Consider the following 12,017-nt stretch of genomic DNA (forward strand, 5'->3'; position numbering starts at 1 on the left):
GATGCCACGGTGTTCCGGCAACTGGGTCACAACCAGCTCTCTGGGGAGAAGGAAGCAGCCTGCTCCCTCCAGGGCTGATTTCAAGCCGCTGTTGGCATCACTGAATGAGGAGCCGGGTGGGACAAGCTGGTTCTCCAGTCGCCACGAGATGGACCAGAGGGCCAAGGGACCAGGCGGGTGTGGTCTGTGTTCAGGGTCCTCATCCCCCACCCTCCAGAAGGCTTGTGGGACGGAAGGGCAGAGGCATGCAAAGCTGCCCTCTGTTCCTTGTCCCCTGGTGGGAACAGTCCACTATGCACAGTCTAGGGTCAGCTCCGCCCCTGCTGAGGCCCATTATCTCCTCCCCATGGACCACAGGCCCTGCCCACGGGCTGGTGCAGGGGGTACCCGGGAGCCCACACTCGGCATAGAGGCTGTGCAGGGCTGGAGTGGTGGGGGGCTTCCTGGAGGAGAGGGTGCTGAGGTCACTGCGGGCAAGGGCAGCACAGAGGGAGGAGGTAGGCATGAGCCACCCAGATCAGCCTGGGTGTGGAGCAGGGCTGAGCTGGGAGAGGGCAGGAGCCCCTGGGAGCCTTGGGTGCCAGGGTTGGGCCAGCCCCCACGTTGGGGGCTGGTGGGAGCGGGAGGGCTTGGCCTGCAGCCTGGATGCCTCCGTGCTGCCCTGGGAGGGCTGAGGGGCCTCCGGGTGAGAGACGGAACTGGACACTTTCTGACACAGCAGCAGGTGAGTGTGGTGCGGGGCTGGGCAGCCGGCGCTGAGGGGAGTGTGCTGGGCTTGGGACCAGAGACGGGTGCGCGTGGGGGTCACTGGTGCATTCTTAGCGTGTCTCATCAGCCACAAGCCAAACAGGTTTGCTGCTCTGGAGCCTCCAGGAGGGCGGGGGATTTTCTGTCTCAGTGCTGTTCTGCTTCCTGGTGTTGCCGGGCAGAACCCCGGATGTCTGCACGAGAGACCCACCAAGGCCCCTGGGCATGAGCTCATGGCTGGGCCCGAGGGCGGGGGCGCCAGGAGCATGCTGCCCCACCATGAGGGCTGGACACGCAGCAGGGGTGCCTTGGAGCCCCGGGCCCCCCGACCTAGCCCTGCCCTCTGCTCAGCTCCCTGGCCCCTTCCCCACCCTGGTCAGCGCTGAACGGGGCTGCCAGAATGATTGTGAACTTACTGAGTAATACACGTGCCTCTTGATCTCAAAATGGGGTGAGTCGTCCACGATCCCCCGCGCCCCACCGTCGTCCTCCTGGAGCTCTGTCCTGGGGCAGAGTCCCCACACCCTCTCAGACGTGGCGGCTGAGGGCCGATGGCACTCACCCTGGGCCCTCGTCACGCCCTGGCCCTCCCCTCCCCTCAGGGCTCTTCTTTCTCTGCTGCGGGCCCTTCCTAGCCTCCACCCCACGGCCTCCATGTGGGCTCGCTCTTTCTAGCACCTGCCCACCTTTTCCTGTCCCTTGGAGGCCAGCGTCTATGACGGCTGCAGCCACCGCGGCTCCCCTCAGCGGTTGGTGGTGGGGAGCGTGGCTGAGAGCCTCCAGGGTAGGGAGGGGAGGGCAGCGGCCACCTGGGCCTCCAGCAGCAACTCTGTGAGAGCTCACTGTGCCCCTGGCCCGGCTCCGTCCCCGAGGCCCCTGCGGGGTGGGCAGGGGTGACTTGCCCACAGGCCTCCGTTCCTCCTCTCCCCCTCCCACCTGGGTTCCACTCCCTCCGGAGCCCCCACCGCTGAACTGGGCCCAGGAAGGCCCTGTGTCTAACCAGTTACTCAGTCCTCCCCTCGTCCACGTGGTGGGCACACGCCCCGGAGCAGGCGGGCAAGAGCGGTACCCAGACTGACCTGGCCTCAGTGGGCAGGAGGGCAGGTGGAGCTGCTGGGCCGTCAGGGTGGAGCCCTGGGTGTTTGGGCAGCTCAGGGAGAGGCCACCCTGGTGGGCGCATGTGCGGCTGGCCTGGCCGCCTCATCACGGGGAAGCGGGCCGGCTCCTCGGGGGGGTGGAGATGGCCTGTCAGGGTTGGCCCCACCCACCCGCTGCTCCCAGCCACGGGTGGTGCTGCAGCCTAGTGACAGGTGGTGAGGCCAGGAGGCCAGGCCTGCCGCTGCACTTGCCATGGTATCCCGGGGCCAGGCTCACCCGGGGCCGCCAGTACGTGGGCATCCGGGACTTCGAGGCCTGGACGGTTGAGGAGCTGAGCTGCTGGGCAGGGGATCTGTTCCACGTGGCCAGGAAGGAGGAGGAGGGGTGGTGGGCCACGTTGCTGGATGTGGCAGGGCCCTGGTCGAGGGCTATGTGCCCCACAACCACCTGGCCGAGAAGGAGACGGTAGAGTCTGAGCCGTGAGTGTCCCGATGGCCCTCATGGGTCACCCCAAGGTGCCCCCATTCCCTGCTCCCTGAGGCCCCTCAAGAGCTCAGGGCAGGGCAGTCCTCGGGACAGTTCTGTGGCTGGGCTCTGGGAAGGGGCGGGGTGCTGGGCCAGCCTCCTGGAGGCCAGTGAGGATAGGGGACATGTCACTCCGCCTCTCGGTGCCCCCTAGTTGGGGCGGAACCCCACCATCCTGGTCCCAGGAGACCTGACTAGGCTTTCGCGGTGGGACATCTGTGGGTACGTGGATCCTCCCGTGGACTCCCCCATGGTCACTTTGTGGTGCCAGGACCCAGAGAGGACAGAAGGGTCCACAATGGGCTTCTGGGTGGCCAGCCAACAGGGACGGGGTCTGCGTAGGAGTCCAAGGCAGGGACTGGGCCTTTTGGGGAGCAAAGCTTCACTCACCTTCCAAACAGCCGAAACCAGATGCATGACCTAGTTAGAGAGAGCAGGAAGGTCATTGCGACATGCCTGTCTGGGCGTGGGCTGCAGGCTGCCCCGTCACTGGTAAGGAAGATCCTGGAGGTGGTGGTTGGTCCCAAGGGGCTGCCCAGGAAGCTTGGACCACAAGGGCCCGCCTGGCGTGGGCGTGTGCACAGCCACCTGAGCTCACTCCTCTGAGCTCTGGGCCGGGAGGGTCCCGCAGGGAGACACTCCACTGCCCGCCTATGGTCCGGCGATCCTGAACGCTGGAGGAGTAGCACAGTGAACGCGTGCAGGGAGACACGCAGTACATTCATAGACAGCACAGTCCGAGGACAGGGAAGTGCAGAGCTGGGCACAGCGGGTGCAAAGGCCTTAAGGTCCTGAGAACCTAGTGCATTTGGAAAAGCAGGAAGGAGGCAGGGTGCTTGGAGTGGTGAGCAAATGAGATTCGAGATGTGCTAAATTGGTCAGGGTGGGGCCACCCTCATGGGGCTCTGTGGGGGGGAGGGGGCTTCTGTTCCAGTGATGCCTGAAGGTCTAGGGACTAAGGGCAGCGGCAGCAGAAGTCACCTGGGGATTTGGCAGCCCCACCCTGCAGTCCGGGCTTGTCCGTGCCCTGGTCTGGTGTGCGTGAGCATGTGTGCATGTGGGTCTGTGTGTGAGCGTGCACGTGCAGAGCCTGCCGAACCGCAGGTCCCATGGTCCCAGAGCAGAGCATCTGTGGCCCGGGTCGCAGAACAATGTGGTCCCACTCCTGGGATAGGTGGTGTGTCTCTGGGACAGGAGCGGCTCTGACTCTACAGACAGGGGACACTCTGGGCAGGGTGGTGGCAGGTGCCTGTACCCCTTCTGGGTCACTAAGGCTTTTCCTGGTGTCCAGACTGGCTATTTGGGACATTTGGGGTCTCTGATGGGCAGCTAAGTGGTCTCTGGCCAGGGACAGTTTCGGAGAGCAGCTGTGGGTCGGGCGAGGGGGGCTGGGATTCAGGGTGGGCAGGTGGGAGGACGTGGGGTCAGAGGGCATGGGTTGAAGGTCGGCACAGGCTCAGGACCGCCCCCGCCCGTCAGGTGGTTCTTTGGGCGCACCTCGCGCTCGGAAGCTCTGCATCGGCTGCAGGCCGAGGGCGTCGAGCCAGGGGCCTTCCTGGTCAGGGTCAGTGAGAAGCTGGGCACTGCGTTCTCGCAGGTACGGCCTCCCACACCTTCTCCCCCGTCTGTGGCCCCACCTGCACTTGGCCTCAGGGCTCCTTGCCCCTGGCCTGTTCTCCTGGCCCATCCCCCTCCGTCCATCTGCCACAACCCGGCCCAGCCTCCCCTCCAGTGGGTGGCTTGTCCCTGGGGTCCCGCTGGGTCTGGGTTTTCTTCGCCGGGAGACGGGCCATGGGGCGGGATGCCTGGCCCGCGAGGGCCCCTCTGAGGGGAGGGGCTGGGACTGCATGCCCACGTCCACTGGGCTCTCCCCCCACTCCTGAAGTGTGGGACGGGCAGGCCGTGAGGCATCACAGGATCTGGCGGCGCGATGGCCGGCTGCACCTCAGCGAGGCTGCATCCTTCCCCGGCCTGGCTGAGCTCCTGGAGCACCACAAAGCCCAGAGCCTGCCCCACGACCTGCGGCTGACCGTGCCCTGCTGGAAGGTAAGGCCGCCTGCACCCTGCTGCCCCTGCTCATCCTCCGCCCACCTGTGGCCCCCCTCTCCTCCACAGGGTGGGTGTGGGTCCTGACACGCTTGCTGGCTGGAGGGGGCTCGGGGACACCTGGCCCCAGGGACTCTCGCTGTCTCGGACGCCATGGTCCTACAGACCTGGGCATGGGAGCAGGCAGGTGGGGTGGGATGTGCCTTCCTTTGCCAGGTCGCTCTCGCCCCTGGGCCAGGGAGAGGTCAGCTATGCTCCTGCCATATCCTGCGTCCCTTGGGCCCAAAGTTTTGTCCGAGTGGCACTCAGCCAACATCACAGCATCCCCAACGTCACTGAGCCTCACGTAGCCAAAATCCTGCAGCAGGCAGTGAGGGTGTTTGCAGGATACTGCAGAGGACAGCCGTGGTGGGGGGCAGCTCCTGGGAAAGCCCGGTCGCATGCTGGACCCTGGGACCTCACCAAGAAAAACATTGCTCTACATTTGAGGATAGAGTAGGGGCTCCCCGCCCTGGAGTCAGAGGAGACAGCACCCCTGCCCTGTGCCCCTGCCTGTCCCTCCCAACAGGACCCCAAGCCCCTGCCCCACTGTGAAAACTGGGAGAGACCGCGGGAGTTCACGCTCTGCAGGAAGCTGGGGTCCGGGTACTTTGGGGAGGTCTTCGAAGGCCTCTGGAAAGACCGCGTCTGAGTGGCTATTAAGGTGATTGCTCAAGGTGAGTGGGCCCCAGGCCAGGGGCCCAACAGGGACTCCTGGCCTCGCTTGCGGGGTGGGAGTCCCATTTGCTACATGCTGGCCCAGTATGCACCGCGTGCAGCGTCTGCAACAGCATCCAGAGGGCATTTTCCTTTCAATGTCTGTTTTCAGCTAAATGCATTTATTTAAAAAGGGAATTTTAAATTTTCAATGTAAATGGAAAGCCATTAAAATACATAGATCACTAGAAATTTTTAAAGATTCATCTAAAATTTCCTTTAAACCCACTAGGGGTTTGGACCCCCCACTCCAGGAATCGGGGGCTCACGGGAACACACTTGGGGAATGTTCTGCTTCGCTTCGGGTGTGGGCAGGCGTCGGCAATCGTGGTGCTTGGTGTGCGGCAAGAGCAGGTGGTGGGCACAGCATCCCCTTCCCGTGGCCTGTGGCCCTGGTGCTGTGGCATCCCATGGGGGGGCGCCCACACAGCCTAAGCAGCTGCTGCGTGCAGGTGGGTGGGGGCAGCCAGGGCTGGGGCTGCACCCACCGAGGCCGCCTGCCCCCGCAGATGACCTCCTGCACCAGCACACGTTCCAGTCGGAGATCCACGCCATGAAGAAGCCGCACCTGGTGTACATCGTCACAGAACTTGTGCCCAGGGGGAGCCTGCGGGACCTGCTATGGGGTGAGCCGGCCACGGGCCGCACTCGGGGTTCCTTGCCCGGGGATCCAACTGACCCGTGCTTGCTGAGGGCGTGGGAAACTTGCACAAAGAAAGAGAAAACCCACGTCGCCCCCCTACCAGGCACAGGCCACCAGGGAGCTTTGACGTCTTTGTCGGCCGGGCCCTGCTTGAGAAAGGATTTAAAATATCTTGTGGTAAATGCACCATCTGCTCATTGTAGGAACTGGAGAAAACACAGAGAAGTACAAACAAGGCGAGAAAGGCTGTAATTCCTACATGCAGTTAACTGAGGCCATTTTATTCCAATGCCAGGCGAGGCCCGCCCACCCCCCAGCTTCCGGAACATGCAGGTCTGGCTCGACTTTTCTCTCTGGAAGGTGCTGGCTCTTCTTGCGGTATCTGGATGTGCATGAACACTTCCACCCGCGTGCACACCCCCTCAACACACACGATGGGTCTCACGGACTCACAGACCCCATCACCTGTCACAGCGCCTATTATTTCATTTAACACCCAAACCAAACACAATCGCTGCTAGCTAGCCGAGGTGCCACGGCGCACGGACACAGCCCCAAGTCACGGGGCTCAAGTGGCACCGAGTGGGTGCTGCAGGAATGTGACATCCAGGGCGCATGTGCCCTGGCAGATTTTTACATGGCGACGCTGATCACCAAACATAGCCTTTTTCACAAGTCTGATCACTGCGGCCAGGTCCCCTCATCAGAGGTTCTTCGGGATGGCGCGCCAGAGCAGACCACGTCCACGAGCTGTGCCCATTCAGCCATTTACCTGGTGTTGAACCTCTCTGAGGTTTTCGACTGTGTAGACATCCCTCTCGCTTTAGTGCAGATTCCCGGAAAGGATATTGGGGGCAAAGGGTACGAGCGAGCTGTGCTTCGGCTCAAACCCATAACCGCCTCCCAGAAGGGCTGTGACGGTCCCCCTGGGCCAAGGTGAGGCAGCTGCCCCATCCCGGCCCGGTCCCCAAGCCCGGCGGGACGCAGAGCCCCTCTGACTGCCGCTCTCCGGCCCCGCAGACTCTGAGACATCCCTGCCCGTCTCGGAGCTGGTAGACTTTGCTCACAGGTGGCTGAGGGCATGTGCTACTTGCAGTCACAGAATTACATCCACCGGGACCTGGCTGCCAGGAACATCCTTGTGGGGGCCAACATCTGCGAAGTGGGGGACTAGCCAGGCTCATCAAGGTAGGGCCTGGGGCATGAGGGGTTGCAGGGCATCCTCTGCGCCTGGCGCGGTGGTTCCGGGGGCTTGCGCACCCCTCAGCCTTGCCCTCAGCCTTGGGGAGGCTGGTTGAGCAGGGACAGGAAGCTGGAGGGCAAGATGCAGGACTGTGGAGCCACACCCTGGTTGGGAATGGAGGCTTCCCAGAGGGCTCGGAGGCTGGAGGGGGGGTGTCAGCACTTGCAATGGCTGCAGGAGGAAAGGGAGGCTGCGTGGGGGCTGGGGGGGGGGAGGAGAGTGCACCTGTGCTCGCTCATTCATGGCGGCTTGCCTTGGGTGTGCAGTGAGGGCAGAGGCCGGGAGTGCTTTGTGAGCTCAGGGCAAACATCCCCCCCCACACAGGAGACAGAGTGGACGGAACGGTGTCCTGAGCCCCCTGCACCCATCGGCCCCTACCAGCCCCCCAGCCTCCTTCCACGCAGTTAGACCTGAGTCCCCACGCGCCCACTTCAGGATCTCTACAAGGACCCCAAAGAAAAACAGCCACAATCACACTTTTGATACTTAACAGGGACTCCTTACAATTATCACATGCCCCCACGTACAGAGCTGTTTCCAAGTTCCTGAAAGCCATGACGTCATTAGTCTGCTCCTGGAGCGGACCCGGGTCACAACGGCTCGACTGCTTCTTCCGGCTGTTCTCACCCTCTGGGGCTGGCGCCCTCCGCTCGGGCGCTGTGGGGCACTGAAGGCCGAGTCCAGGGCCCTTCGCCCCCGGGCGGCTGTCCTGATGCTGCAGTTCCTTCCTCACCATAAGCTGGATGCTTCTAGAGAGGCATTTTCCTCATCCACTCGGTGACCAGCTGCGGGGCAGGCCAGGCGGGAAGGCAGGCTAAGCATGACTCTTCCAGCCCTTCAGAGCGTGTCCAGGGGGAGCTGGGCAGCTCTGTGAGCCTGTGGTGTGAACACGCCTGCACAGGCTGCTCTGCGGCAGTCACACCGTGCACATGCTCACGCTGGCCCACTTGTGTGGTTTTGACACCGCCGGGCAGCAGGCCTCGCTTACCCTGGCCCTGACCTGCCAGCTCAGCCCACCTGCGCCCCCCCCTCCCCCCCGCCAATCGGAGGGAAAGCAGCACCTCCCTCTAGTGGCGGTCGTCAGTGCCCGGCTGCACTGGCCCATGAGAACCCCATCCCCCTGTCCGCGCGGCTGGGGTGGGAGGGGTGAGGGCAGCCGCTGAGGCCCAGCCCACACGTGTCCGCTTGCAGGAGGACATCTACCTTTCCCACGACCACAACATCCCCTACAAGTGGGCCGCCTCCGAGGCCCTCTTCCGAGGGCTTTACTCCCATCAAATCTGACATCTGGTCCTTCGGGATTCTTCTCCATGAGATTTTCAGCAGGGGCCAGATGCTCTATCCAGGTACTGGGCCCCTGACAGCGTCCCCAGTGGCGGGCTGCGCAGGAGGGTGCCGTGACCTGGACTTGGCACTTGCACCAGCCAGCCTCCCGGGGGCAGCCCTCCAGGGGCGTCAGGAGCGTGTGTAGGGGTGAGCCAGGCAGGAGCTCGGCCCAGGGCTTCCTGGGAGAGTGGTAGATGGCAGTGTGGCTTCCCAGGGGCGAGGGGAGGCTAGATGGGCGCCAGCCTTCAGCCCCTGCAGCTCCTCTGGCCGCCCCACCACAGGCATGTCTAACCACGAGGCCTTCCTGAGGGTGAACTCAGGCTACCGCATGCCCTACCCCCCGGAGTGCCCACCCGCCGCACACAGGCTCTGCTTCAAAGGCGTGCAGAAGCTCTCCAGTATCAGCAGGTACGAGAACCCCCCCTGAGTGCGACACCCTCTCCGTAGTGGCCACGGAGGCCACCAGGCCAGGTCCTGTGAAGATGGGTCTGGGTGCCGTCCTGGACCTCCCAACAGGACGGGCAGACTGAAGGTGCGGACAGCTCCCAGAACTGGGCCGGACACCTGGGGGACAGCGCTTGTCCAGCCGTGGGCCAGCCCTGTCCTGGGGCAGGGGAGGCATGCCCTCTGCAGTCTGGGGGCGGGGGCTGCCCAACCTTCTGTCTGCTCCTTCTAAGACACCAGCTCCTGCAAAGTGTCAGGGCCCGCCACAGCCAACTCCAACTCTGGAACCCTCCAGGAGCCTGGCTACCCTCCCTTCTAAAGGGAGATCCCTGCTGCTGGTCCTGACCCAAAGCCCACCAGCTCAATCAGGACCAGGGCTCAGCTTCCCCAGGTGGTACACGGGAGGGACCCGGGCTTTGGCTGGGCTCACCCTATGCCACCTGGCCTGTGCCTGTCTCCTGACTTGGGGGGAACGTGGACTTCCCAGGACTCTGTGAAGACGGGGGTGGGGCACTGCCCTCTCCAGCCGGGGGCTAGGTACCATCCCGTCTTCCTGCCACGGCCGTCCGCAGCTGCCCACAGGAGCCCTGAGGGACTCATCTGGACAGTGGGTAGTGCACAGGCTGTCCTCTGGGGCACCTCCCCCCACTCTGGGTCCATCTGGAGGTGGGAAGGGCCTTCTGCCTGGACACAACCGAGGCGCACAGGATGGTGGCCGCAACCCTTGGGGGCCACAGGCTGGCGAGGCCTTGGATTGGACCTGTGCAGCTATTTACAGCACACCACAGGGGGAAGGGCAGGAGCTGAGACCGGGCTCCCCTAACCTCACACTAAGCCCCCATCCACCTCTCACCAAGCTGCCCTCCTGACCAGTGGACCTGAGCCAACCCCTGCTGACCAGTAAGAGTGCGTGGGCACAACCAGCCCCCAGTCACGCCTGCCCCAAGAGGCCGGTAAAGGGTGGCACAGCCACACCCTCCCCAGGTCCCTGGTTGGATGTGTCCAAAGCCGGGTTACCTGGGGTGAGAAGGCCCCACTGGAACGCCCCCATACCCCTTACCTCTCAAATATTAGTAATTAATTTTGGGTCCCCGTGCCCAGAATGTATCCTACAACGGGCTACAAGAGGAAACACCATTCTAGGAAGGCACCTGGAGGGAGCGTGGCCCAGAGAGCTGCTCCACACCAGCTGGGACAGCCTTCGCCTGTTCCCTCCTTGCCCTACCTGGTGTGGTCAAAACGGGTGGCCGGGGGCGGGGGGCGACTCCTGAACCCACAGGCAGAGGCCCAGCTTACCCCAGCGGCCAGGGGCCAAGTCTGAGGACTCGAACCTCAGTGGCTGCCCGGGAGACTTCTTGTCCAACTCCGGAACTGCCTGCTCTCCCAGGCTCCCCAAAACAGCAAGGCACCCTACCCCTTCTCAGGTGCCAAGGCCCCATACTCACTAAAGTTGTCACCCGTGTGAACCTGGGCCAGACCTGGGAGGTGGCTCCCCAGCGAGGGGCCCCAGGAAGGCCCAGGGGGCAAGGTCAACTCCCCGCCCCCGCCAAGAAATAGGTTGAGAAGGATTTGGTGACTTTGACCACAGGCCCGGGGGCACGCAGCTCACATACACCATCGGGGCCACGGGCTGCTTGGAGTTTATTTTCCACTTGGTGCAAGGCACATGGTTCCAGGGTGTGAGGAAGGCTTTCATGTGGCCTGGAGAGTAGAGAGTGGGATCCTCTCAACTTCCTTTTGGGTATTTTGCTGTTTTGATATAAAAGAACCCAATTGTTTCTGCTTGCGGCAGCCTGCCTAGTCTATGGGGAAGGGAGAGAACGGGAGGGGAGGGGCTCTGATGAGCCTAGCGCTTCCTGAAGCCTGGCGGTGGCCACTCAGGATGGCGGCCCTGTGTTGGCTTTGCCAGGCTGGCCACCAGGCTGCTTCCTCATGGCTTCCAGAGCCAAGTCGCAGGTGATCGTGCCGGGGGAGGCCTGGGGAGATTCCGAGCTGGGGGAGAGCTTGTGGTCAGAGGTGGCTTCCACCTGCCCCCATGTCCCATGCTGGCCCCCAGGAATGTGTCCTCACCGTTCTGGAGACTCCAACACTGTAGCCATGAACGGGAGAGCAGACTTCCCGAAGAAGAAGCTTGCCCACCAGTGACCCGGGTCGGCCTTGGGGAGACCTGAGAGGAACAAAGTGGGGTCGTGGTGCTGCTGCCCACTCCTGGGGGGATGCCCCGATGGTGCCCCGCACCCAAGGGGAGTGGACCTGCACTCACCCGGGTGGTGAGGGATGGCTTCCCCAGCATACTCCGCACTTCCGCAGGAGCTGTTACTGGAAGTGGAGCCCAGGCGGCCTGGAGAAGAGAAGCCTGGTCAGCTCCGCAGGGCACCTGCCCTGTCCACCGGGCCAAATGCTGGCTAGGCTGGCAGCACACAGGCAGAGCCACGGGTCCTTGCAGCCCTCCCCCCTCCCAGAGAAGAAGACCTGTAGGGCAGAGGGCGAGGGGCTTACTCACGCCGGTAATAGTCGTGGGTGGCCACGAGCGAGCCGCTGGAGGGGATGGCTGCCATGCTGTCGCTTGCGGGCTGGTGGAAACCTGTGCACGCAGGGGTTGGGGTGCCCCTCCGGTCACCCGCCGCCGCTCGCGAAGGGCGTTCCCCACTCGGGCTGACCCGCCCCCATCCAGACGCCGGGGTCAGGGCCGCCGGGTAGATTTACCCGAGCGGGGGTGGAGTCCCGGCCGGCTGGGGCGGTCTCGCAGGTCGCGGGCGGCGCGAACCGGCCCGAACCGGCCGCGCGGGCGCAACAAAGGCGCTTTGTGCGCCGGGCCGCGGACCTGGGGCTCCGGGAACCCGCCGGTCCCGCCCGCCCCCACCCCGCGCCCCCGGCCGTCCGGCCTTCCGTCCGCCAGTCGGTCAGTCCCTCCAAGCCGCGGCGCACGCGGCCGCGTCTCGCCGCCCCCTCGGGACCCTCGACTCGACTCCCGCGCCGCCCCGGTCCTCACCTCGGCGACGACCCCTCGCGGGCCTCGGCGCGCGATCACACGTGGCGGGGACGGGGACGCTAGGCCACGGAGCCCATTTGTAGAAGAGGCCGCCGAAGGCCACTCGGCGACCGAAGCGCGCGCGGGGTGCGCACGCGCGGACGCGCCCGCTTGGATTCCACCCCCGGCCCGGCCCCGTCCCCCCCGCCCCAGCCCCG

At 64.2% G+C, this 12,017-nt stretch overlaps 2 protein-coding genes across 3 annotated transcripts; one reads left to right on the forward strand and one right to left on the reverse strand.

The window, feature by feature from the left end:
* The first annotated feature begins 1,849 nt into the window (after window positions 1-1,849).
* On the forward strand, window positions 1,850-10,606 carry PTK6 (protein tyrosine kinase 6). Its single transcript, XM_073888351.1, is given in 13 exon segments — window positions 1,850-2,130; window positions 2,132-2,249; window positions 2,252-2,324; window positions 3,850-3,967; window positions 4,270-4,416; window positions 4,985-5,132; window positions 5,682-5,798; window positions 6,836-6,877; window positions 6,880-6,984; window positions 6,987-7,003; window positions 8,250-8,330; window positions 8,332-8,404; window positions 8,666-10,606. Coding segments are annotated over 13 exon segments (1,218 nt in total). The 5' UTR covers window positions 1,850-2,097; the 3' UTR covers window positions 8,812-10,606.
* Window positions 6,076-11,949, reverse strand: PPDPF (pancreatic progenitor cell differentiation and proliferation factor). Of its 2 annotated transcripts, none has more exons than XM_073888350.1 (5): window positions 11,821-11,949; window positions 11,332-11,412; window positions 11,092-11,169; window positions 10,899-10,995; window positions 6,076-10,577 (listed from the first exon to the last, which is right to left on the reverse strand). In XM_073888350.1, the coding sequence occupies exons 2-5, from the start codon at window positions 11,384-11,386 to the stop codon at window positions 10,358-10,360; spliced, it is 450 nt and encodes a 149-aa protein (XP_073744451.1). In that variant the 5' UTR covers window positions 11,387-11,412; window positions 11,821-11,949; the 3' UTR covers window positions 6,076-10,357. The 2 variants fall into 2 exon arrangements, with proteins under 2 accessions (XP_073744451.1, XP_025720750.1); XM_025864965.2 differs by having other exon boundaries at window positions 10,453-10,820.
* Between the last annotated feature and the right edge of the window lie 68 nt (window positions 11,950-12,017).

This window comes from Callorhinus ursinus, unplaced genomic scaffold, assembly GCF_003265705.2.
Source record: "Callorhinus ursinus isolate GAN/ISIS: 27379988/994484 unplaced genomic scaffold, GSC_fseal_2.0 scaffold89, whole genome shotgun sequence".
NCBI classification, from domain to species: Eukaryota; Metazoa; Chordata; class Mammalia; order Carnivora; family Otariidae; genus Callorhinus; species Callorhinus ursinus.

Excerpts from the sequence above, each read along its gene's own strand:
- PPDPF (XM_073888350.1), bottom strand. The coding sequence starts at position 11,386 with ATGGCAGCCATCCCCTCCAGCGGCTCGCTCGTGGCCACCCACGACTAT. Across the intron at positions 10,996-11,091 it reads AGCCATCCCTCACCACCCGG|GTCTCCCCAAGGCCGACCCG; the intron begins GTGAGTGCAGGT and ends TGTTCCTCTCAG. Across the intron at positions 10,578-10,898 it reads GTGTTGGAGTCTCCAGAACG|CAAAATACCCAAAAGGAAGT; the intron begins GTGAGGACACAT and ends ATATCAAAACAG.